This window comes from Adiantum capillus-veneris, chromosome 16 (assembly GCF_014529385.1).
Source record: "Adiantum capillus-veneris isolate H3 chromosome 16, ASM1452938v2, whole genome shotgun sequence".
NCBI classification, from domain to species: Eukaryota; Viridiplantae; Streptophyta; class Polypodiopsida; order Polypodiales; family Pteridaceae; genus Adiantum; species Adiantum capillus-veneris.
In genome coordinates, this window is record NC_140946.1 from 7,130,032 (window position 1) to 7,155,652 (window position 25,621).

General features: G+C 47.7%; 1 protein-coding gene across 1 annotated transcript in view; it reads right to left on the minus strand.

The window, feature by feature from the left end:
- LOC147438504 (hydroxyproline-rich glycoprotein family protein) overlaps window positions 1-25,621 on the minus strand; it is a 90,179-nt gene that overhangs the window by 44,955 nt on the left and 19,603 nt on the right. Inside the window, exon 3 of the mRNA XM_086484604.1 lies at window positions 5,214-5,696. Coding sequence (XP_086340730.1) covers window positions 5,214-5,696 — 483 coding nt within the window. The remainder of the gene's footprint in view (window positions 1-5,213; window positions 5,697-25,621) is intronic.

Sequence of the window (25,621 nt, forward strand, 5' to 3'; positions counted from 1 at the left end):
GCTACATGAGACAGAGGAGAAGGCAAGCTTTCCATTAAAATTGTAGACCTGCACCCACTACTCACACACACACTATAGTTCCTTATGAGTCAAATCAGCCTCCTCTCTCAAATTGAGTGCCCCCTCTTCATGCTGGAAGTAGAAAATCCACTTGGAGCTGCCATGTGTCCAGTTTGCCCCTTTTGAGTTAATTCTCTAGTTCCCACTGACTTATACAATTATAAGCGACTTGGCGAGTGGCCCATATTCTATCTAGCACACACAAGCTTCCATACTCATCAGAATTCACTGCTAGTTGGCCCGACCATTCCCAGACTGATCGACCTAGACTCCCGATGTGAGAAACCCGTTCGGCTGCAGCCGTTTCACACAAGTCATGCAATGTCCACTTGCACCTTTTCAAAGGTTCCAAGGAAAACAAGTAAAAATAAAATAAATAAAAATATGTAGTACGTATTTAAAGAAAGCAACAGGAAAAATACACCAAATACACCTCTTGGTGACAACGTCTATCACATTAACTCGTTGTTTTCTTCATAGACACCATATATGAGGCTATACAAAACATAATAGGTCTTAAAGACCGCCTATCCTTAGTATTGCTTAGAACTTTCCATGCAACAATTCCAATTACACAGTTGATTCTCGCCTCCAAGACTAACAAGTTTCGATTTTGTCTGTTTCTTGCTATTTTGATGCAGAAACATCCAATAGGTAGCAAACCTTGACGGGAGTTGGATCCAAACTAAAGGGAAGCATGATTTCCTCGGCTTGGGCTCCCTTGAACCTAACATTTGAGCCTCTCCATGACTAGATTAGGGGTATAAGATTACCTACTGGTATAGACCCGCAAACTTCAAAGACCTATCTCTGTGCAAAAGGAGATGGCGCTCTTCAAATAGATTCTTATCAACATACAAGAGAATTTCAAAATGCATGCGCGAAAATCATGCCACGTTTCCTTTAATGTGCTTGTAATCATCCTCTTAGTAAATAAAGATACTCCTTTTAAAGGGGGGTGTTTCACTGAAGGGTATCCTAGGGGACATTATGCCCCTCATGCGGTGGGGCTAGGGACTCGAGGACACGTTCACCCATGTCGGATTGTGGACGGCGTGACAGATAGTACCAAGCCAAACCGGCAACTCTGCATTTGACATGACCTTGGAAAGTCTCAAGTGGGATGAGCTCAAGAAGTGATATGGGACCTTTTAGGGCATGCTTAGTAGGAGGTACCCATCCGGATTGACATTCAACCACAAACTTCCGCACCTTGGGCACCCGAGCCACAGACGAGGCTTTTCTCAAAGATACGCCTCAAATCCTATACTAATAAGTTTACGTGACTCAACCTCGACGCTTGCCTAAAATGTACCAGTCCTATAATCCACCAATTGAACGTGAGGGATGATACATCTTTCTGAGCGAAGCCTCCAAAGCAAAAAACTCCGCATCCGATCAGACTAAGGTATCTAGATACCTACAGCAATTCATGAAACATTGTAGCCAGCTATGAGCATGAGTCTCTACTAAGCCATCCCCTTGACTACAATCGAGCCCGCTTCAGGAAATTGGTTTTTCATAACTTACGGTGAAGTCAATCGGACAAAGAGTTCCAACTCTCCTAGTAGTTTTTGCCACCAAGCAACCCGATCAAAGGTTACAATACTCTAGCTAGTTCTTGCTGGCAAGCAAGCAGTTACAAGAGTTACAATGACTCTCTAGTTAATTCTTGCAAAATTCAAAACGAAAGCGTGGGAATTGAGTCGAACCTTCCAAACTATGTTCTTGGACCAACCATCATCTAGTGTTGTTCTGCACTTCTGCCTCACCAATCACCTTTGAATGGAATCCAATACTTCATTTGTAGAGTAACACACACACACACACACACACACACACACACACACACAACGACACCACATTGGCCCCGAAGATTGGCGCCCCTTTCGGTATTTCTTTATTGTTGCACCTATAGCGAGCTACATCGGCGGAGAGCCGTCAAAATAGAGGATGATGTGGATATGCGCATAGAGGATGATGTGGATATGCGCATCATGAAACATTGTAGCCAGCTATGAGCATGAGTCTCTACTAAGCCATCCCCTTGACTACAATCGAGCCCGCTTCAGGAAATTGGTTTTTCATAACTTACGGTGAAGTCAATCGGACAAAGAGTTCCAACTCTCCTAGTAGTTTTTGCCACCAAGCAACCCGATCAAAGGTTACAATACTCTAGCTAGTTCTTGCTGGCAAGCAAGCAGTTACAAGAGTTACAATGACTCTCTAGTTAATTCTTGCAAAATTCAAAACGAAAGCGTGGGAATTGAGTCGAACCTTCCAAACTATGTTCTTGGACCAACCATCATCTAGTGTTGTTCTGCACTTCTGCCTCACCAATCACCTTTGAATGGAATCCAATACTTCATTTGTAGAGTAACACACACACACACACACACACACACACACACACACACAACGACACCACATTGGCCCCGAAGATTGGCGCCCCTTTCGGTATTTCTTTATTGTTGCACCTATAGCGAGCTACATCGGCGGAGAGCCGTCAAAATAGAGGATGATGTGGATATGCGCATAGAGGATGATGTGGATATGCGCAAAAGAATCCTGCAATCCCATTGAGGGATCGGCTAGCACCTAATAACTCCACATCACTCCCGCAGGGGAGATGTAGTGGCCCTTATGCCACCATGAAACCTCTTATCCCGTCTTTGTTCATACCACAAACCCTCAAAATGCAGCAGAAAACAGTCCCAATTTAATACCTTTTTGCCATGTGATCGTGAAGAAAAGTGTAGAGGGACATGCAGAATTTCCTCTTGTATCATCCCCTTGAGTTCCATAATGTTTTTCACGATGAAAACAAAGTTATATGCAAAACAGAGCTTCACTTCTATAGGTTGCTCATTTCCAGAGCTGCTACAAAAACAGCGAGTTACATAGAACACGGATCTGGGAGCATATTCCAATGACTACCGAGACCTTTATTACTTAAGGAAGCTTCATTGCTGCATACACCTGTCAATTCTGCAGAAATCAGCCCATCCAATCAGCAAAAGTTTAGACCCCCTAAGTTGCCCCCCTGCTACCTACAAGATGACATGTCAAACAAGCAAATCTCTTTCTACAATTTGTGCACTTTCCACTTTAGGAAGCTTCGAGCTCTTGGGCAAGTAAATTTTTTATTATTTCCCATGTCCAGTGATTCTCTCATTAATTTATTTCACATATAACTGACTTTGTCCACATTTTAAAAAAGTTGTCTGGGCCCATGTATAGTTCAAATTTTAGTGCTGACTGACTCAAACACAAGCCACGTCCTTGGCCCACTGGCTAAGGCCCACTTCACTCTAGCCATGCGGTATCCTAGGACCTATAGGTCTTGTATGCTTGCCCATTCAAGAGCTTCAGGAAGGAAGAAAGAAAAATAAATTAACATAATTACACGACAGACACGTAAAACTGACTTTGTCCACATTTTAAAAAAGTTGTCCGGGCCCATGTATAGTTCAAATTTTAATGCTGACTGACTCAAACACAAGCCACGTCCTTGGCCCACTGGCTAAGGCCCACTTCACTCTAGCCATGCCGTATCCTAGGACCTATAGGTCTTGTATGCTTGCCTGTTTCAAGAGCTTCAGGAAGGAAGAAAGAAAAATAAATTATCATAATTACACGCCAGACACACTTTCGAAGAAATAAACCAACACCAATAGAAACCAGACACACCTCCTGCTGGCAGCTCTTTTGATGCAAAGAACCTATAAAAGATCCTTTGGATTTTGTCAGCTTGAAAGAAGGTCAAAAAGCAAGGCTTTCAGCTTAACTGCACAGTTTCATGTTTGCTTAAAAATATTTGTCTGAGGAGGCATTTCAGTACAAAGAAATTAGAATATAACCTTCAAACGTTTCAAAGTCTATATTTAAAAGAGGAATGTATCAGGCCAAGATCTTTTTGTTATAAGGTTTTTCAGCAGACAGGCCTCCACTTGATCAGAGAAGGTTCAATTTAGATCAATGATTTTTATCATCTCACCTTTCTAATCAAGATGGTTGAGACCCAAGTTCTTTGGTTGTGTTACTATATGGCACCATTTTCACTTGGAAAACTTTGCAAGTGCATTCACAGATTCTAAACTTTGCAAGTGCATTCACAGATTCTAAACTTGTTTCAAATGTTGAACTATGGCATGCACATTTTGGACATCTCAACTTTACCAATTTGATGCATTTGTGGAATACCTCATCCTCCCTTTTGGAGGCACCATCTAAGCATGTTTTTGAAGGCACATTCTTAGTTTTCAAACGAAGGTTTGGTGCGGACTACTCGCAAGTTGTAGCTTATTCATGGTGATGTTTGCGATTTAATGCACACTGCTTCTTTCAATAACAATTTGTACTTTGTAACTTTCATTGATAATTACTCATGGCATATATGTATATATTTACTTAAAACTAAGTCCAAAGTGTTTATGTGCTTCAAAACTCTTTTGTTGTTAAATGTATTCCATTGTACTATGGAGCCCTTTCATTCTAATCAAGGGGAGAAGTATATGTCAAAAGAATTTGATGCTTTTTTGGCTGTTGCATACCGATGTATAGTGCCTCAGATACCTTAACAAAATGGTATTGTTGAGAGGAAAAATAAGTCACTTATGGAAATGACGTGATGTATGGTCAATAAGCGGAACTTGGTCAACGAGTTGTCTAAAAGAAAAACTTGCAATGCCGTAGTGAAGGGAGTTTCAAATTTTCAAGAGCACAATGCATTGCCTGATCGGCCCCAAGAAAAACTTTTTCCTTGAAGAACACCCTGGCTAAAGGCCCTAACACCCGAAGTTTGTGTGTTGAGAAAAAGTTTTCATAGCCGGCCTTAAAGCATATCACTCTTAACATTACAAGCCAACCTTTTCAAATAATGTCTGCAAATATATGTAGGTGAGCGACATCTCTGTATGTAACCATGAGGAAAACAATATGGATCAGATATTCCCTGCTGTCAAAAGCGAAAATACAGTAAGTTCTGAAAGAAATCTTGTTTTCATTCCATGCTTCCCAAAAAATATCTTAACATGCAAAAGCTGCAGTGCACTTCTCTCAGCATCCAGCATGAAATCCAAAGGCCCTGGTTATTTGACTTGAGTGAAATGGTGTCCTATGCGTTGAAGAAGATTCTAGTCCGAGAAGCGTACCTTTGCAGCAACGTGAATAAAAAAGTCGTGAATATTTGTTAGCACCAAAGGAAGAGACTGCAGAACAGAATGGTGTGTACTATCCATCGCATTCTCATCATTATCTGCAAATAACAATCGCTCCAACTCTTCAACCCATTGTCTATACTCCTGAAGTTGATGCTCAAATCTGCTAGCAGTATGTAGCAAAAATGCTGATGGTTTGATGGGTACACCACTATAAAACTCCAGCACTGGTAAAGTAGGAGACACTGCTTGTGTGAATCCTTGAGCTCCACTCCCTACTGATGGAGCAAATGTGCTATTTGTTGAAAGATTACTGCTTGTAAGGCCAGTACCTACTGCTCGAGAAAACCTGGACCTCAATAGTACAAATGAACGTACAGCAACTTCGGCATTTCTCATCAAATCTTTAGCCGTCTTCAGAAGCTCCTGAAGCAAGACCTTGTCCCTCTCCATTGCCGTGCTGATCCCTCCAAGTTCCTGTAGGCGTTCAACCAACAAGATCTTGAATAGAAAAGAAAATGCAAACTGCTTTTTTTGTATCATGACTGAATAATATTCTAGAAGTTAGTTTATTTATCTGGTCGCAATGCCTTGTTTACAGCGTGCCCCAAAGACATCAACTATAACGCAACTTCTTTTTCAACACAAGTCAAGTTATTTATAAACCACCGACTCTTCAACACCTGGACGCATCACGTAAAGTCTTTGGGGATTGCACTTCTGCTATCCAGCCTGCATATCCAGAAGAGATCGAAGCAACTGAAGCAGGAAAAGCTACGGAGACGTTATCAAAAAAGAGCTATAGAAGTGATGGATGCACAACAATAATGACGTCGAAAAGAAATCAAGCCTCGTTAGAGAAGTCCAACCTTCATACACAACTTTTGCAACAAAATGGATTCTCAGTGGTTTATCGCAGAACAATACGCTATTTGCAAAGTGGTCCTTGTTGGTAACATCATGCACAAGTCCGTTTTTCTCCATGTATTACGTGCACCAATTCTCAATGCACGGAGACGTAAGTGATGACCGCCTGTTCATTTTCAGGCATTCCACTTACTTTGATAGGGATACTGATTCACTTGACTGGCCCTCTAATAAACGAAAAACCAGCCCTCCCCTGTAATTGAAGGCATCAACCAGTAGAGCGTGCACAAACCCACTTCATCGGCACTCCTTTGGCAGCATGTATCATCGCCTCCCTTACAACCACATACTGCCTCTCTAGGAAATTATGGGGGCAGTTTCCTTCAAGGTGGTTCCAAACCTACTGTACGTGGCGGATCTGTACATATCGTACGTTGTTCCGTACAGAATATATTTTTATGTACGTAAAAATACTTACTCTTGTTAAAAAACCTCAATTTACCAAACTTTCTAGGACATCTTCAATTAAAAACAAGATTACATGCGTTAGCTTTTAGAGACATTTGAAATCATGCCTATTTATGTGCCCAAAAGAGTACGGAATGGCTCGAAAGCCCTCACAACATTACTCAATGATCTGACCTCCCCCAAAAAAACAAAAAAACAAAAAATGACTTGTACCGATGGATTCGTACCATACGGATCATACAGTACGACCATACGGTGCGGAACGGATCCGTAGGTACGTTTTGAAACAACCTTGGTTTCCTTACCTTGCTAGCGTTGCTCGGTCCTCTCACTATTGTGTTCCCAACATATCGCAAATGAGCATTTATCGAAATACAGTAGATCAGTTATAACCGGCCTATACAACGTATAGGGCGGTACTATTTCAATTACCTGTTAACTTTACACAGAGCATTGAGAAGGGAAAAGAACACAGTTGCGTCCAGCGACTAGAATGTCACTGCGCACTCGAGACCGACACCCTGTAGGCTCCAAAGACTGGCACCCCTTTCGGTATTTCTTTAATTAAGAGAGAGAATTATAAAAAGAGAGTCCCTGGAAGATAACACCTGCATCCAGCTAGTACGCTCCAGATTTGGCAAAATTTCGGTAGCATAACGGTACCGAAATTACTCCGAATCAGTTTCCAAGCTCAGGACTCTATCCCACTGGCATTATCCCTCAGTCGGGAGCACAAAACAGTAAATTTCAGGTCGCTGTAATTTCTGGTTCAGTCCTGTTTTTGATCTGATTTGGGCACACGACGGTCCCTACACTGTTCCCTGCACCTTGGGCTTGGTGCCCCTTGATTCTGGAAACATTCCGGGCACAAAACAGTCTCAAAAGAGAGTAAAAACAGCAAGTAGACAGTGCTGAATTTACTGCGCAATCGAGAGGTTAGCACCCTCTCGTGGACCTGCTTTGGTGCAGCAGCTAGCTACACCGGTTCCTGTGCAAAGAGGCTCTTGCCTCGGCATGAAAACATATTTCCCCACAGCTGTACATAGGTCAAATGAGAAGCCCACTAGTGGGGCATAACATACTGTAGGTAGGGGAGAAAGAGAGCAGTATGTAGCGTGCGGGGCATCACTCCCGTCACCATACTGTGCATAGAGGGCAAGGTAAGCATTCCATAGCTTCTGTACCTGCTACAGAGGCTGAAAATAGCCCCCCCTTAGTTGATATGCAGCTCGTTTTTGCCTCCCATAGTGGCAGAATCGCTCACAGGCTGACACGTCGCCCAGTTTCCGAGTTTGGGCTTTCCCTGCTAAAAATATCTCAACTGGTACGTCAGTTGACTTGGCAGCAGAGCAATAAAATGTTCCCCTTGTCATTCCAAAGCTAATGACGCGAACACATTTTCCGGTCAAAAATAGCAATTTCCTAAATTTTAGGAGATGCTTCCATGGCGTCCCTATCGGTCTCCTGACCATCATTGAAGACTACCATTTGACCAACATTTACAATGTGGGTTAATTTACTGGCCCCTTTCAACTTATAAAGTTGTAGTGACTTGACGAGTGGCCCAAATTCCAGTTTGGCGCACACGAGCTTCCATACTCATCAGAATTCAGTGCTAACTGGCCCGGGCAGTAGTCCCTGTCTGACCGACCTAGATCCCCGATGTGAGAAACCCATTTGGCTGCAGCCGTTTCACACTGGCCATGCAATGTCCACTTGCACCTTTTCAAGAGTTCCGGGACAAACAAGTAAAAATAAAATAAATAAAAATATCTAGTACTTATTTACGGAAGGCAACAGGAAAAATACACCTCCTGGTGACATCAGTTCCATCATCTACGTCTCCCCTCCACGGTTCATTATCATCATAGAGGGTGTTGTGAAGTCTTTTAAATATAACACGGTAACAAGGAAACTTCCATGTCCACTATACCTCTCTTTCTTGTGCTCAACCGATTTGAAGTTTTATCTATTGATTACACACAATTTACTTTTGTTCATCAATTTCCCAACATTGGTGGGTACATGATAGGATATGTGGTGTGGTAGAACTAGTTGTGTGTTAGAATGGTACCAAAGCAACAAAGAAACATATTTTTCCAGTAAATAGATTAACAACGAATTGCAAACATCTTGGCGATGCACAGCGCATGAAGACTCGATATCCCATGCCCTTGAAGACTAAAATGGAAATTATAACGTATCCATGAGATAGAACCATCCACTCCAAATATCTGAATACTCTAATCTCCATAATATATAGCAGTTGCTTGAAGCTTGGCATTTTGTATGACATGCTCACTGATAAAATCATGTTCACTACCATTTGTATGACCCTTCTGCTCAATAAGCTCGTCAGCAAGTTCCCTAGGTGAAGAGTTGGGCTCACAGCATTGACTTGCGCACTCAGCTCACAAGTGGAGGTTGTACTAGAGCTAAGCTTGGACGGAACAAAATGTAAATTTGTTTGGGTTTGCGAGTGGTGCAATTAATGAATCTTTTGAGTACAGCTCTAGAGCATTTGGTAAAATATGCTACTTCATCAATTTTGTGAGCTTATCTCCTACAATGCCTTGTGAAATTTCCTTGGCTCATCCGAGCTGGATGCTTGGCTCTTGTCCTTGTTCTTATTCTTATACTTGAATTATTCAGCTTCTACAAAACTTACCATGATTGAGCTTGTTCTCCTACACTTCATGTCACACATGAAGATGTGGCACACTTGGCAGAAGAGCAAAGGAGGGAGGCAGGGGGGCGGCCGGGGGGAGGGGAGGGATATTATATTAACGTCTTCAAAAGGCCAAAATGACCTATGAGACCAAAACGTTACAACACGGTGAATCTGATACGATGTCTAAGTACCAAAAATAAAAAAAGGTATTAAAAAAAAGGGTACTACAGAATCCTAGACTCCTAGATATGAACTAAGCAGCTAGCTGGAACTCTGTAGGATATGAGTTGGGGGGCGGGAGGGGGGAGGAGGGGGTTTTGAAAGAAGTGAATGAGGGCTAATACAACATGTGTGTGTGGGGATATAATGGGTAAGAGCTGATACAAAGGTTGGTACAAGATGAGCAAGGTGTACAATCCCAATGTGGAACCAAGGGATTCCTAGGAGGACATCACACCCTTCCAGAGGCATGATATAAAAGTCCTCGTGCCCTAGATACCCCTGACAATGCAAACAAAGTTTGCCAATGACAACCAAATAAGGTCAAGGGTAAGACTGAGCTCGCTGCTGCTGTACTCTCCCGCTGCGCCATCGCCATCGCCTCCTCCCCCCCCCCTCCCCTCCCTCCCTCCCTCACGTGCTGCCCGCTGTCCTCCTCGTGCTGCCCTCAGCCCCCGCTGCCCCCTGCCTGCTGTCCCTCCTGCCTGCCCCCGCTGCCCCCCCCCCCCCCCCCCCCCCTCGCGCTGCCCTGTTCCAGCCTTTCTGCCCGTCCTCAGCCCCCTGCTGCCGCCACCCGCCCTCAGCTTCATCCCATGCTGCCGCCTCACGCCCTCATCCCTTTAGCCCAAACCCGCTTTATCCCCCCCCCCCCCCCCGTCTCGGCCCGTTCACCCATCAGTTTGGGCCCCCCGCCTCGGTTGCTCCCTGCAGTTTCGGCACTCTCGGCATCTGTTCCAACTCCTTGGAGCAATGTTTGCGCGCCCTTCTGCAGCATCCTCCCGTCGTCCTCTTCTTGCGCCACAGCAGTAGACACAGATGGAGGCTCCAGCTTCGCCACAGAGGGACTCGCCTGAAGCCCCCTCACCCGACCCCGCTGAGCCCACCATTCGACTTGCTCTTTCGCCGACAGAGCAAGCGAGCCTTGCCGCAGAGGTAGAGCGCTTGCAGGCGACTTCGGTCATCTGCAAGGTTCTCGGCACTCGACCTAGCAGAGGAGAGCTGCGAGACCTTCTCCAGGCCCGCCTTCTCGCAGAGGTGGGCAAGATCTTGGATGTCCAGATTCTCGGACGGGGGTACTACCAGATTGAGTTCGAGACTTCCGAGATGGCCTCCAAGGTCATTGCTATGAGTCCACTGGCCATCCGAGCATCACGCGCCCACTTTCGACAGTGGCGACATGGTTTTGACCCGACTTCGGATGTGCTAGTAGAGGAGGCAGACATCCCCATCTCAGTCTGCTTTCCGGGTTTACGGAGGGAGTACCTTCCACTTCTCTCCAGGATTGGCTCCGCCATCGGGACAGTCCTGGAGACACCTCGTACGGCAACATCAGTAGATGCCAAGGCGGCTGGCATCCCTTCAGTTCGAGTTTTGGTCAGAGATACCCACACGCTCCCGAAGGTCATTCTTCTGCCTCGGGTGAGTGGGGGTTGGTTTCGACAGAGTGTGGAGTACTCGGGTCTCCCGAACCAGTGCTTCATTTGCAGACAGATGAGCCACCTAGCGAAGGCTTGTCCACGGAGGAGACCACGACCCGCACCCCAGCCTCAGCCCCAACCTGCGAAGGCTGGGCCGCAGCCACAACCAGCAACACAGAGCACAGATTCAACCCTCCGAGCCTGGGGCTCCAACGGAGGAGGGGTGGCAGCAGGCCGGTGGCCGTCGACGCCAGGGGCCACAGCGACAGCCTGGCACTCAGAGTGGCCCCCAAGTGCCTACTCAGCAGGAGTGGGTTCCCACGGGGAACCGCTTTGGGCCTCTTGAGCAGGAGGAGCCTCCTTGTTCGCCAGCCTCCACCTCCGCTTCACCCTCGCCAGCCGCTCCGCCTTCCGATCTCCCCTCCTCCTCCTCATGCCCTCCCCCGCCCTCTGCTACCGCTCACCCCCCACCTCGCCCCCCCCATGTCTCTGCCGCCCCACCCCGCTTCTCCTCTCCCCCGCCCCCCCCAGCCCCTTCTCCCCCTCCTCCTGCTTCAGTACCTCAGTCGGCTCAGGAGACTGGACCCTCGCCGGCTGCTAGGAGATCTCTTGGCAGCGCCTTTGCCACGAGTCGCCTAGCGAGAGAAGGTCAGCCCTTCATGCAGCCCCTCTGCGGATTCAGACATCTTCTCTTGCAGCTATCCCGCGTGGTTTGACGAGCATTGACCTCCGACGCCGCTGGAATTTCTTCGATTACGGGTTTACTCGTTTTCTTGGCGACTCCGCAGCAGACCACGAGGCAGCCTGCTTCAGAGTCCACGCTTTGTTCCTCGCCGCTAGGGGGACAAAGGCCTTGGACTCAGCAGTTGGTTTCTCCTTCCCCCTCTGTGGCAGGACTGAGACAGAGTGGTCCCTCGACTCAGTGGTGGGATGGTTGCATACACAGGTTCTCGAGTTCTCTCACCACATGGGAGAACTTGGCGTTATAGATTTGCTGCAGACGTTGTGGCCACTGGCCAAGTTTGCGGTGACACCCCCAGACTCAGCAGGATGTAGACACATTGTGGTGTACTTTTTTGCTGATACGCAGTGTTTGCCTTGCTATGTATTCATTCATGAGGACTCCTCGACAAAGGAGGTTGCTTTACGCACGGCTCGCTCTGCTTGGACTTGGACCAGGCACTCACTGCAGTCTCGCCTATCTAGAGGACGCTCGGATGCGGATTACTCCCCATCCAAGCCTGCTTCGAAGATAGCTCGTCTTGCTGCTGCGGCAGCATCTGTTCTCTCTCGCTCCCCATGAGGATCGTCTCGTGGAACGTGCAGGGACTAGGTGGGCCCCAGTTTCAGCGACAGCGGGGCCGATTGCGTCAGGAGCTTCAGCGTTGCCTTGTGGGAGGAGAGATTGATCTCCTTATGCTTCAGGAGCACCATTTGTCTGAGAGCCGCATTCGGCAATGTGGTCAGATTTTGCGTCGACGCTATGATACCTTTTGGTAAGCTGCTTTTGGACCTGGAGGCATCCAGGGTGGGGTATGTATGACTATTGCAGACTCACTACAGCAGGCCATTGTGGGCAGAGGGATTATTGTACCAGGCAGGGCTCAGTGGATTACTATGCAGGTTCAGGGTAGCCTTGTGGGTTTCCTGAACATCTATGCGCCCAATGTGGCGAGTGCTCGTACAGAGTTTTGGTCACAGATTGTTGAGTCTTTGCCACAGGTTGGCCAGTGGTGTGTAGGAGGGGACTTCAACATGTTGGAGGACCCTTCTGACAGGATCGGAGGCAGCCATGCTACTGTGCATGGAGTCGAGTTAGCAGCTTGGGAGAGGTTTTGTATGACGCTGAGGGTCTCGGATACATGGCAGCATTCTGGCTTTGTGAGGCCTCCAGAGAGTCTTGCCTTCTCTAGATCGGACCGCAGAGTGGGAGGAGTGAATCTATCGCGCATAGATCGCTTCTACACTAGTGACCACTTCAGTGAATTGGGGGGATCAGTGGGCATCCTGGCAGGGACATCCTTCTCGGACCATGCACCAGTGATTCTCACAGTGGCAGATAGGCAGAGGAGTGGAAGCACGATGCTTCGCATCCCAGAGCGGGTCTTGTTGGACTCGGCACTCAGAGAGAGGGTCGAGGCTCTATGGACAAAGGGCATGGACAGCCAGGCTCCACCTGCAGACAGAGTGGCCTCAGGCCTAGCTCAGCTTAGCCACTTCTCTCTCCAGGAGTCTCTGGCTCGACGGGCTACAGCGAGAGAGGAGGAGCAGAGTCTCAGACGAGGCATTGCTTCACTACAGAGGATGCAGGAGCAGCATCCAGACAGTCCATGGTTGGAGGAGCAGATACAGCAAGCTCGACAGGAGCTTGCTTGCACAGAGGAGAGGCGCCATGAGTTTGCCTTTCATCGACAGGCATCTCAGTGGACTCAGGTGGGTGACAGGGTGACAGGTGGTTTTTTTGAGACAGTGGGACCTCGGCACTCGCATGCCAAGGTCAATCAGTTGAGGAGACCCGATGGGTCAGTTGTTTGTGAGCCTGAGGATATGCGTGCAGTCGCTACTGACTTTTACCGTGCGCTACTGTCGGCTGAGCCCGAGTCAGAGAGACAGGATGCATGCAGGGAGCAGGTTTGGGCACAGATGCCCTGTCTTGTGACTAAGGAGATGCGGCAGAGGCTTGAGTTACCTCTTCAGCTTGAGGAGCTGCACACGGCTCTTAGGGCCCTCCCTCGTGGTAGCTGTCCAGGTGAGGATGGGCTGACTCCCAGCTTCTTCTTGGAGTACTGGGACCTCCTTGGCCCAGATCTTTGTAGTGCCTTTCAGTACATTCTGCACACAGGAGTGATGCCGGATAGCATGAGTGAGGGCCTAATTTACCTCATTCCAAAGGAGGGTGGCTCCTTGGATGAGATTCGACAGTGGCGCCCCATCACCATTCTCAACTCAGCCTACAAAATTCTTGCCAAGGCTCTGAGTTTGAGGATTCAGCCACTTTTGGAGAGCCTTATACATGGGACTCAGACAGGTTTTGTCAAGGAACGCAGTATCCTTGACAACATCTTCACTTTTTGGGAGGCTTCTGCCCTTGCACGGCTCCGTGGGGAGGACCTTGTGATTCTTCTTCTCGATTTTGAGAAGGCATACGACAGAGTCGACTGGGACTTTCTAGAGGGCACGCTACGCAGGATGGGCTTCTCAGAGGCTTGGATCAGAGGGGTGTCAGCTTTGTACAGACAGGCTCACAGTCAGGTGCTTTTGGCAGGAGGTAGAGGTGAGCGCTTCATGCTCACACGATCGGTCAGACAGGGTTGTCCTCTTGCCCCCTTTCTCTTTCTGTTCTATGCGAAGGCGATGAGCAGATTTTTGGTGTCACAGCAGGTTGGTTTGAGGGGCTTAGCACTCCCTCTACGGGGAGATGAGCTTCTGGACGCTGAATTTGCCGACGACTCAGCCTTGTACTTAGAGGGCCAGGAGGCCAATTTACACAGATGTGGGCAGGCTTTGGAGACCTTCTGCTGTGCATCGGGCGCACTGATCAACTGGAGAAAGACAGTGGCTTTCTCGGTTGGTAGTGCTCCTGTGCCAGATTGGATGCCAAGAGAGGGTTTCAGGTGGATTCCTCCAGGGACTGCAGTTCGGTACTTGGGTTGTCAGGTTGATTTGGATTTGTCCCCCGAGCAGCAGATTGCTCCTCTTCTCCTGTCCATCAGGAGAAAGCTGTTACATTGGAGCTCAGCCCGACTTTCGCTGGCTGGTAGAGTAGTAGTTGCCAACCAGGTGTTGTTGGCGACTATGTGGTACATCACTTCTTGCTGGATCTTCTCGAGTTCTTGCATCAGCCAGGTACAGAGGCTGATCAGGAACTTCCTTTGGTCAGGTCGCGACACTCAGATTGCCCGAGCCAAGGTGGCTTGGTCGGTCATCACACTTCCTTGTTCTCAGGGAGGGCTTGGGATCATTGATCCAGCACAGCAGAGCAGAGCCCTTCTTGGGAAGTTCGTCATCAGAGGACTTCTTCCAGGCGAGGAGCCCTGGAAGGAGTTCTTGTTGAAGAGGCTTCGTGCCAGGGTGCCTCAGTCAGGAGGCCCTTGGCAACCTTTGACCAGATGGATCTTTACAGAGTTGCGTCGAGTTGGTTTGAGCAGGAGACTGGAGGACCGATTCGCTGTGAGTCTACTTCGTTCTTGGGAGCTATTACGGCGTGGCCTAGAGCAGAGACAGCCGACGTGCACGGAGGAGCGCCTACGGCAGTCCCTCGTCTGGAACCCCATGGTTAGCACTCAGCGAGGCCACTTGGTTGCGAGTAGGCCTCATGTTTCTTGGGGTCCAATGGCAACAGGTCCAGCGCGCTCTCTAGGTGACTGGCTAGAGTTCACAGGTTTGTCAGAGGAGGTGCAGGTTGTCCAGCTACAGGGCATGAGAGGGGTTCAGAGCATGTGTCAGGACATCTCAGAGTCAGTTCCAGCTGACTGGCTCACGCCTCTCGAGCCAGTAGCACCCCGACGGATGGGAGCCTTCACACGACTGGAGGTTCTCATTTCAGTCAGGGCTTGCTCAGAGACTGTCCCAGCCCTGTTCTTCGAGCTTCAGGGTGGGGGACGACTACAGAGAGTTGCAGTAGAGGCCCCGCAGGTAGCAGAGTGTTGTTTCCAGAGGATCTGAGTTGTGGGCATCTGTGGGAGGACTTGCGTCATAGACCCTGACCCAGCAGCTCTTGAGACAGGACACTGGAGGCTATGGGCTTGGGAGTGCTGTCCACTGGCACGAGTACAGTGGGATCCTGGTGAGTGGCTATGGAGGGACCCATTCTCTTCTGCAGACCGCCCCGGAGTCCCTTTCTTTCAGTACACTTTTCGGCTTGGACGTCATATACTTGCAGCACAGAGTGAGGCCCGCCCCGCTGCAGCACGTCATTGGTAGGAGGAGGGTCTCACAGTTGAGTTCTTGGCAGCTTTTTGGCAGAGGCTGTGGGACTCCAGACAGCCGAGGCGCGTCACCTTGTTCCAGTGGTTGGTTGCACACAGAGCCACAGCAGTAGGGAGTTGGCTTGTACATAGTGGTCTCTCGGCCGCATGTACAGCCTGTGACCAGTTGGTGGAGAGTCAGCGTCACTGTCTTTGGGACTGTCCCTCGGCCCAGCAGGATGATAGTGATACAGGGGGTCGACCTACACTCCAACCTGCTACAGACCTTACTCCACAGGAGTGGAGCAGTGAGAGAGCGGAGTGTTGGGAGCTCATTAGCGGCCTAGCTCTCTGGTTCATCTGGCGGGCCCGTTGTTTCCGCATCTTTGGGGCTCGCCTTGTACCACCAGCAGAGACTGTTCGTGACTTTTGGCTAGAGCTGATCCATACTCTCAGAGGACAGCTTGAGGGACTACAGGGCAGCTCCGATCGCATGCGGGAGCGCCGCGAGGCTTTCCTTCGACTCTGGCGCCCTGGGCCGTTCTACTCCATGGTCCAGGGGGTGCTCAGATGGCACTACTGTCCACCTGTGTGGCTTTTCCCTCCTCCCATCTCTTGATTTAGCCCCATTGTACATATGCTGTTTTTTCATTGGGAGAGTCTCCCCACCATGCTTGTTGTAGCCCTCTCTTGCAGAGGTGGATGTAGCCCTATGGGCAGTTTTCATTAACTAATAGAAGGGTCTTTTTCTCAAAAAAAAAAAAAAAAGTTTGCCAATGACAGGTGTAATGGGAACATCCCGTCCGGGTGCCAATAGAACAACCTCCGCCTGTGGCTTCATTTCCTCGGGCGTAATTCCAAGTCGAGCCGCCAATTCATGTGAAATAAAGTTGGCATTGGCCCCTCCGTCAAAGCAGATTAGGGCTTCTTGGTCTCGCACTTTGCCCCATGGGCAGCAAAGTTCAGTACTTTCATCCATCTGATCAGGGTTGGTCCCCACACAATTTGGTACCAGTCCTTCTTTCGTCTTTCCTTTTCTCTCGCGCTCTTCGGCTGCTTTGGAACTCTCTGGCTTTATATGTCCTTGTTGCCCGTTTTGAAGTACTCGGATTTCTGTTCCTCTGTCAGACGGGGAAATTTATCTTTCTTTTTTTGAAACTTCCCTCTTCTTCTGTTACCATTATTCGAATTCTATCCGGTCCTACTTGTCAAAAGTTGATCAATTGGATACGTAAGAGTACCCGAATGCATAGCAAACCCTCGCTTAGCATGTCCCATCAATTGTTGTATAGACTCGGACTTTTGCAATAAGCAGTATTCTTATATCTCTTTGGGTAGACCACAACAAAATCGCTCGATCTATTCCTTAAAGTGATCTTTTTAAAAGAAGAGGCCGGTAAGAAGGTATCCCAAAATCTCTGACAATAAGGATCTAACCTATCTTCCTTGATCATCCGAAGGTAATTCCAAGCGGTAATCACATCACATTCGTACTCCTGAGTGAGCCAAGAGGAAGTGAAAAGTCGCTTGAACTTCAGTCACTTTGTCAATGCTTCCTTTCGTAGCAAGAGAGTGGACCACCATGTCTGTGCATTTCCTTTCAAATAGGATGCTGCCCTTCGAACCTTGGAGTGCTCAGAATAGCGCCCTCCAGAATAAGCTATGTCGAACTATTGAATAAAAGCAAGGGCCTTGTGGGTATCTTAGAATCCTGAAAAGTATCAAACTTAAGTGCTTGTCCACCCTCCTTGAAATCTTTGGTTTTCTTCCTCTCGTCCTAGAGAAAGTCATATTGGTTGGCTCTGTACAAATGCTTCCTCTTAGAGTAAAACATCGGTTCATCGGAGTCTGAACTCTCAGAAGAGGATGAAGTCTCCTCCGAGCTACCTAAATATTTCCGAAATCTTCACTGGGATCTGCTTTTCTTGGCCTTCTTGTTCTTTCCGTGTCTTTGGATCTTTCGTCGTTTCTTCCCTTTTTGTCCTCATCCAAGAAAGAGCTATCGGAACTATCGGAAGAGTATGAGGACGAACTGGACACACCCTCGAAGCGTACACGCTTCTTTGTTTTTTGTACATTTGCAAACGTAGACTTGTGACCCAAGTAGCCAGGGTAGTCTGTTGATCGACTGTGTTCCTTTGAATGCTTCTTGGTCTTCAAGAGTCGGTTGACTCGTCTGTCCACTACGTCGTCAAGTTCATCTTTAGTGTACATCCGCGGAACAGAAGCTTTCTTCAAAGCTGACTTCATAGGTGAATCGATGGCCGTACGCCATCGAGAATGGAATGCATCTCGTCGATCAGATGCCTGGTCAAAAACTTTGCATGGTGAGGATCTTTAGAATACTGGAGCATATGTCGAGCACAGGCATCAACCTGCTATTGACACTACATCTCCATTATTCATACTCCATGGGCAGGAGTGGCTCGTACTCTTCTTCTGAATCTCTCGAAGGCTGGCTGAAGGCTGATCGACCCAACTCCTTGCTGATATAAAAGAAGGCCTTGACGCATGAAGAGAAGCCAAAAGCAGAAGAACGCACAGTGCTTTCCGAGCAACAGGCACTCCTAGAGGTTCTCAAACAGATTAGCCCAGCGTTTTTTCCCAGCAAACTCCAGCGTTTTCTCAAGCCTAGCGTTTTATTGCAATTCAATCAATGTTTTCTAGATCTCAGCCTTTGGCGTTTGCATCAGCGATTCATCCCTAGCTCTTCAACCGTCCTGCACCCGATTCAAAACCAGGTTCTCGCCGGATTCCACAAACGCTACAATTCAGCCAGTATTTTCAGAATTCAGTTTGCCGAAGCCCATTGATTTTCAGCATAGCCTCTTCGTTGCCGTCGTCGTCGCTGTCACAAACTGCTGACGTGTCAATCCACTAAAGAACGAAGCCAACCTACAGATCCCGATCGATGGGCCTAAACCCTAAGTGAAGAAGCAGAAGCAGTAGAAGAAGTTTTACCAACTTGCAAAGTCTTGCCGAGTGGCCTATTTTTAAAGAGGAATTCCCGCCAACTTATGGGACCTTGTCCGATGAGGGTCCAAGTGACCTAAAGGGATTAAATAAAGCAGGATCACACACACACTCACACTCTATTTCCAGGTTTTATGCTGATGACGTGGTAACATGTATAGATTTTCATGTTTTACATTGACTGCTGACGTGGCACATTGTACCAATTTCCGCGTTTTACACTGACTGCTGACGTGGTAGATTGTACGGATTTCCGCGCTTTACGATGGCTGCTTGCTGACGTGGCAGAGTTGTACGGATTTTCACAAAACGCGCTGGCTGCTTTTTGGGTGTAGCGATTTTGGACCAGATGCTTTTGAGTTTACTGCTTTTGATGTAACCGCTTTTGACTCTTGAGGCCAAAGGGCCTTTAAATATGTACAGAGGGCTCATTCTCTGGCACGCTTCACTGAGAAGGTGCAGAACGCGAGTACCGGCATTGTACTGAGTCCAAGTAATATAAAGAAATACAGAAAGGGGCGCCAAGGTTTGGGGCCAGTGCTCTCTAGGGTGGAATTCCGCCACTTCGTGTCACGTGTGCTCTCTTTCTCTCTTTTCAATTCAGTTGTTATTGAAGTGCTAAAAGTCTGTTCAGTCTGTTCTTTTCTATTGGCGGGCGGTGCCCGTCTTGTGACAGTCGCTGACAATTGCAGATTTCAGCCCTAGGACAACACTCAGATTTTAGTCAGCATCAGCCTAGCAGAACGCGTTTTTTCCATTTTCAGCCTACGCGGTCGTCGTCGTCGATGTCATCGTCGTCAAGTACCACAACATCTAGAAGCATTGTATCAGACCTTTGAGCAATCTAAAGCAAATTCTCCTATAGCAATAGAGGAGGGGGGCCCTTGGAGGGGGGTTTGGGACCCCATCTAGTGTCGTCTCTTCTCTCTCCCTAGCACTCTTTGCACTCTCACTCATAGTTTGCATTCCGCTCTCTTGTTTTGGCATTGCACATTCTCTCACTAAGGAACGGAAGGCTCTCCCTTCTGTTAATTGAAAGGAACCTTGAGCATCACTAAGCACTCATATACTTCCATTGCACATTACATTGGTACTAGAGCTCTTTAGAAGTGTTAGGTATCATCACTCAAGGAAAGAACCACAAGAATTTTTTTTGCTTCTTGTGGTCGCACGTAACCCAAGCCCACTTGGGTCTTTTGTGTTTTTGAGAGAGTGGCAAGTAACCCAAGAAAGGACTTGTCCAGCCTCCCCTCCTTCCGCTTTTCCACTCATTGAGAGCAGACCTTGCACTTAGCGACAGGCCAATTGACGTGAGGTGGGAAAAAGCAACCTTGGTGTGAGCGCAAGGCCGCAAAGGGGTGCACCCACAGGAAAGAGTCAAGCTTGGGTAAGAGAAAAGCCTTCTTCTTAAACGCAAATTGCAAGCCAAGAACTCAAGAACCTCACGACCCTCAAGAACTCAAGAACCTCAAGAACCCCAGGTACCCAAGAACTCAGTGCAGGGTCATCACGCGAAGCGGAATGGATACTTTGCGTGAAGGTGATGAGAGTGAAGTTGGAGGGGGAGAAGTTTCTACACCATTCCCCGATCCTCCCTGTCACGAGGACGTGGCAATTGCTAACCTTAGTTGTTGGTTTCTTTCCAATGATTTTTGTTTTATTTTTGAGACCCTCTTTTTGAAGTTGCAAATGGTCGGACATTGTATGGCCAATGTGAACCGTAGTTTCACCCGCAGACGGGAAGTTGGTCGGCACTAGAATTCGTACAGTAAGAGGATGTCTAGGCTCAGAGCAAGATCATACAGGTCCCCCCCCGTCGCACTTAGCAAGTTGGTGGATACTAGGAAGTGAACTCAATAAAGGCATAAAGTCAAGGTGGGATCACCAACAGAAAGTATCCGACAGTTGGGCCATATTGCACTTTTGGATGCGGTCCCAATGAGGATAGATGGTCAGAAGACCCGCGAGAGCCCGACGAAAGCATCTCCTAAAAATTAGGGAACTGCTATTCTGGGCCGTGAAATGTGTTCGTGTCATTACCTTCGGTATGACCAAGGGAACATTTTATTACTCTGCTGCAAAGTCAACTGATGCACAAGTTGAGAGATTTTTAAGCAGGAAGCCCAATGCGGGGAAATTGCATGTATGAGTGCCAAGTGGCACTTTGTGGTCAATTTACCAAGTCTGGGAGAACAGAACCCGTAACTGACTTTTGAGAGCAGTTTTGGAGGCTGTTAACTTGGATTTTCAGCCATTATTTCTCTCCATTTTTGAGCTTCCCATGACTTTGCCTAGGTCCAAGGAGCTCATTTTCAGCATTGGAAGGCATCAGATGCGTGTTTACAGGGCTGTTTTGCTGCGTTTTCAGCGATACGCAGGTTTTGGCAGCCATGGAAATCTTCTCCTTTTTGCATCTATTTGTTCACAGATGCATTACAGGTCAAGGGCAGAAGAGGGGGCGCTCGATTTATGCTGGGAGGATGCTTCATTGAGAACCTGTCACAGGTTAAGAGCTATGGAGTGCTTCCTTTCCCTCTCATGTACAGTGTGGTGCTAGGAGTGATGCCCTGCACACTACACACTGCTCTCTCTCTCTCCCCTACGTGCAGTTATGTGATGCCCCACAAGAGGGCTACTCATTTGACTGATGTACAGTTGTGTGGGTTCATGCTTTTGTGCTGAGGCAAGAGCCTCCTTGAGCACGAACGGGGGTAGCTAACTGCTGCTCCAAAGCAGGCACTGGTGAGGGTCATAACCTCACCGTACAGGTGCAAAATCAGCGCTGTGTATGTGCTGTAAATTCACTGTTTTTCAGCCGTACGGACGCCAGGATCATTGGGAATCGTGCCCCACTGACAAAGGACAGTTAGGGGACTGTTTGGAGCTGAAAACAGGGCAAAAACCAGTAAATACAGCGTGCTGAATTTACTGTTTTTGGACAGGAATCAGAGGGTATACGACAGTGCAAACGAGTTCCGACAAGGGGAATTGGTTTCGCGCAAGTTTTGGGGCTCTTATGCTGCCGAAATTTGGCCAAATCAAATGGTATCTAGGTGGATACACGTGAAGGATTCCCAGGACCTTACCTTGTAATTTACCCTCCTAAAGAATAAAGAAATACCGAAAGGGGCGCCAATTTTGGGGCCTACAGGTTGTCGGCGTCTGCTCGGAGCATTCTAGCTTCCCAGCTGTCTGTGTGATTAAGTGTTAATTCCCATTACAGGTTCTCTTTGCAAAGTGCTCTGTGTGTGTGTATAAAGTAAAGAATTCTCGCAGGTTCTCTTTGCAAAGTGCTCTGTGTGTGTGTATAAAGTAAAGAATTTCGGGTGAAAGCCAACGCCTACCGCCCTACGGGCCGGTTACACTCCCCCATCCCCATCTACTCGTCAAGTCGATGATGGACATGATGCTACAACAAGAGGCGCAACGCGCCGCCATGGAAGAAAGAAGGGCAGCCATGGAGCTTGAGCCTGAGCAAGCACACCTAGCCGCCGAAGAACGACGGGTAGCTATGGAGCTCTATGGAGCTCCAGCGTGAGAAAGCACGTGAGCGCATAACGGCCGAAAAAAAGCGAGCGGCTCTAGATTTAGAGCGGGAGGCGCAGAAGAATCAACGCATGCAAGAGTTGATCCTACAGGTGCTCAACCTCAAGACCGAGCCACTCAAAGACTCCAACCGAAAATAACCATCCAGGTCCGAGCCATGAGTTGTTCAACGACTCCCTCATCACTCCTCCCGCAAATAACCTAAAAAGGTCCGGGCAATGAGATATAGAGGCCTTTTACAACCAAACGCCCCCCAGACCGCAGCCTGCGTCGTTTGGAGTTACTGAGAGTAACCACTACTCAGACTTCTTAATACTCCCCCCGTAAATAACCACAAGGGTCCGGGTCATGAGTAGCAACACTTTTCAATCATTCAATACTCCCCCTGCAAATAACCACAAGGGTCCGGGCCATGAGTATGAACGCATTCTCAAACATAAATTCTCACCCTCCACCCGGGAGTAAAATCACCAATCATTGAAACCAGTATTAAAACCAGAGTAAAACATTTCAAATCGGCACCAAGACAGGTTCAAAACAGATACCATCCATTTTAAACAAAGTTTCAAACAATACTTTCTCAAACAAAGTTTAAAAGAGTCTAACTATAAAACAACTAGAGAGTTTATTCAGGGTTTTGTTCGAACAACCGAACTTTGAGGACGACTGGCTTGCCCTTCTACATCACGGTGATGGTTTACATCAAGGTGATGGTTTGGTTCTGAACCTGGAGAGTCGCATCATTCTTGTCATGCCAAGGCATGCCTAATAGAACGTCACAATTGCCCAACTTCATGATGTGGAAATCAGCTTTTCCATGATAATCTTGAATAGTCGCTGGCAGAGCACCAATGAGCAGTACCACTTTCTAAATTTGCCCCGTGGCTAGCTCAGCTTCAATTTCTCCACCCTCTGCATCATAATAAAATGGATGATGTTCTTTGTAGCTCCGGGGTCAAAGAAAATAAGGGCTTTGAAGCCATTGACTTTGCCATATGCTCGACACAATTCATTTGTACTTTCAAGGCGTATGCCATAGATGTCAGGTACTAATCCAATAGCCGGTTTATAGCTTGTTTGGCTGGAGATGGTCTTGGGTTTCTGTCGACCGTCAACGCGGTAGTCGGCTCCGCAGGTCTGTCAGTGTGTTGGGGACAACCAAAATAGTTATGTCCTATTTGAAAGCATCTGAAACATCGGCCTTCTTGTAGTAACTTGTGAGGTGTCTCGTTGTTGAGGTGTCAAACGAGGCTATTGTGGTTGACTTTCACGAGACTCAAGAATTTGTTCTTTGTTGGCGAGAGTTGTGGTTAGTGACCGGAGATTCTTCTGTGGTAAACTCTAGCTTTCCCTTTATCAGTTTGTAGCCGACCGCGGCATGGTCTATAAGTTCTTGCATAGTAGAGGCTTGCTTGGATAGACAATATTCCTGCAATGGTGATGGTAGTCCAATGGTGTATCGCTCGCATTGGGCCTCCAAGGGAACAGATCTAAAGGACACCGGAAGGTACACGTCGAGAAACCTTTGGTTATATTCGTCCATGGTTTCGGTGGCAAGCATTTTCAAGTTTGCCCACTCTGCCAAAATCCGGACTTCAAACATAGAAGTCATGTAACTATGTGCAAAAACTATCTTGAAAGCTTGCCAGGTCCTTGGAGCATGCGGTTGTGTCGCGATTGAACTCCACCATTGCATAGCATTATCTTTAAGAAATCCTGCTGCTCGAGAAATCTTGGATTCTTTTGTATAGTTCCCAAAAGCATAGATGTTGTCAAATTGCCGTTGAAACTGTCACAAAACGAGAGCGTACACGAGCACTTAGAAAAGCTGAAAATTATAATTCTTTGAAAACATGAGAGAAGGGAGAAGATCGACACAGTATTGGGGACCAAAAGATGGGCTGGTCCCCCCCCGTTAAGAGTATTCTTTTATTCAGGGAGAATTCTTATACAAGCACGAGAACCCGAGGAAACCCCTCCGTTCTGTAGTCTTAGACCCGAAGGTCGTGCTTTCCCATAAAGGGCTTGGGCACAAGGCCGTTCCTTCCCGTGAGGGACTTAGGCACGAAGCCATACTTTCCCGTAAGGGACTTAGGCGTGAAGCCGTACTTCCCGTGAAGGGCCTTCCCGTGAGACGGGAGATTCCTGCAAAACAAACCACACAAAGCAGCAATTCTCAATGCGTATCAACACCTCATACCTGTCGCTCCTTGCTCGGAGAATCAACCTCCGTACTCAGTCGTCACGCGAGCACTTGCAAATTCCGTCGCCAGTCTCTGCTCCAGAATCCCAATGCTTGCACTTCCTGCTGCTTCCGGCTCCTCCAAACTGAAACGCTGGCTACCCTTTTTATAGGGTCTGACACCCGGCAGACCTCCGTACTCAGTCGTCACGCGAGCACTTGCAAATTCCGTCGCCAGTCTCTGCTCCAGAATCCCAACGCTTGCACTTCCTGCTGCTTCCGGCTCCTCCAAACTGAAACGCTGGCTACCCTTTTTATAGGGTTTGACACCCGGCTCCTCCAAACTGAAACGCTGGCTACCCTTTTTATAGGGTCTGACACCCAGCAGGAATAGGGGTCCAAAAGCAGAGCTTGGCGCTCCTAGAGAGAGGAGAGAGAAAATCGCGTTTTTTAGAGAGAGGAGAGATAAAATCGCGTTTTTAGAGAGAGGAGAGAGAGAGATCGCAATTCAGCCCCCCTGCGTAGGTTTTAGCGCTGGCTTTTTTTTTTAAGGGCCTTGCTTGCTTCATTTTATTAATAAAAGCCTCGTCACTTAAAAGTGACCGGCCACTTTAATAAAATAAAGTGTGAACATGTTCAAACTTTAAAAACTCACTCAATTAGTGAAAACAATGCTACACGGACACATTCCAGGCGTCCCCGGGTGCAGGACACGACACAGATGCAATGCAGACACAGACTCCTCGCGGGAAAACATCTGTTCTCCCGCGATTGTTCGTGCTTTTCGTAAAAAGCTTCATTGAACCCATCTTTATTCTTGTGCTTGCGTTCTTACGCGTATTTTCTTACTCAGTTCGGATTTCCTCCTTAGCCTACGGGATGCCCCCTTACTGATGCACCCGTCACCCATCATGTGACGCATCAGAGGCACTCGTAACCCGGCCCTTTCCACCGAACTTACAAAAACTCCTTCGCGATGTTTACCGTCACCCATCAAATGACACATCAGAGTTGTCCGTTCTTGATGGCAGATCCTGTAGCTACAATCTTTTTAACAGTTCTTGGTGCACATAATAAAATATCCTAAAAAAGAGATTTAATCATTAAAAATAAGAAAATAGTCCAATTTTAAGTGACCAGGCTTTTACTAC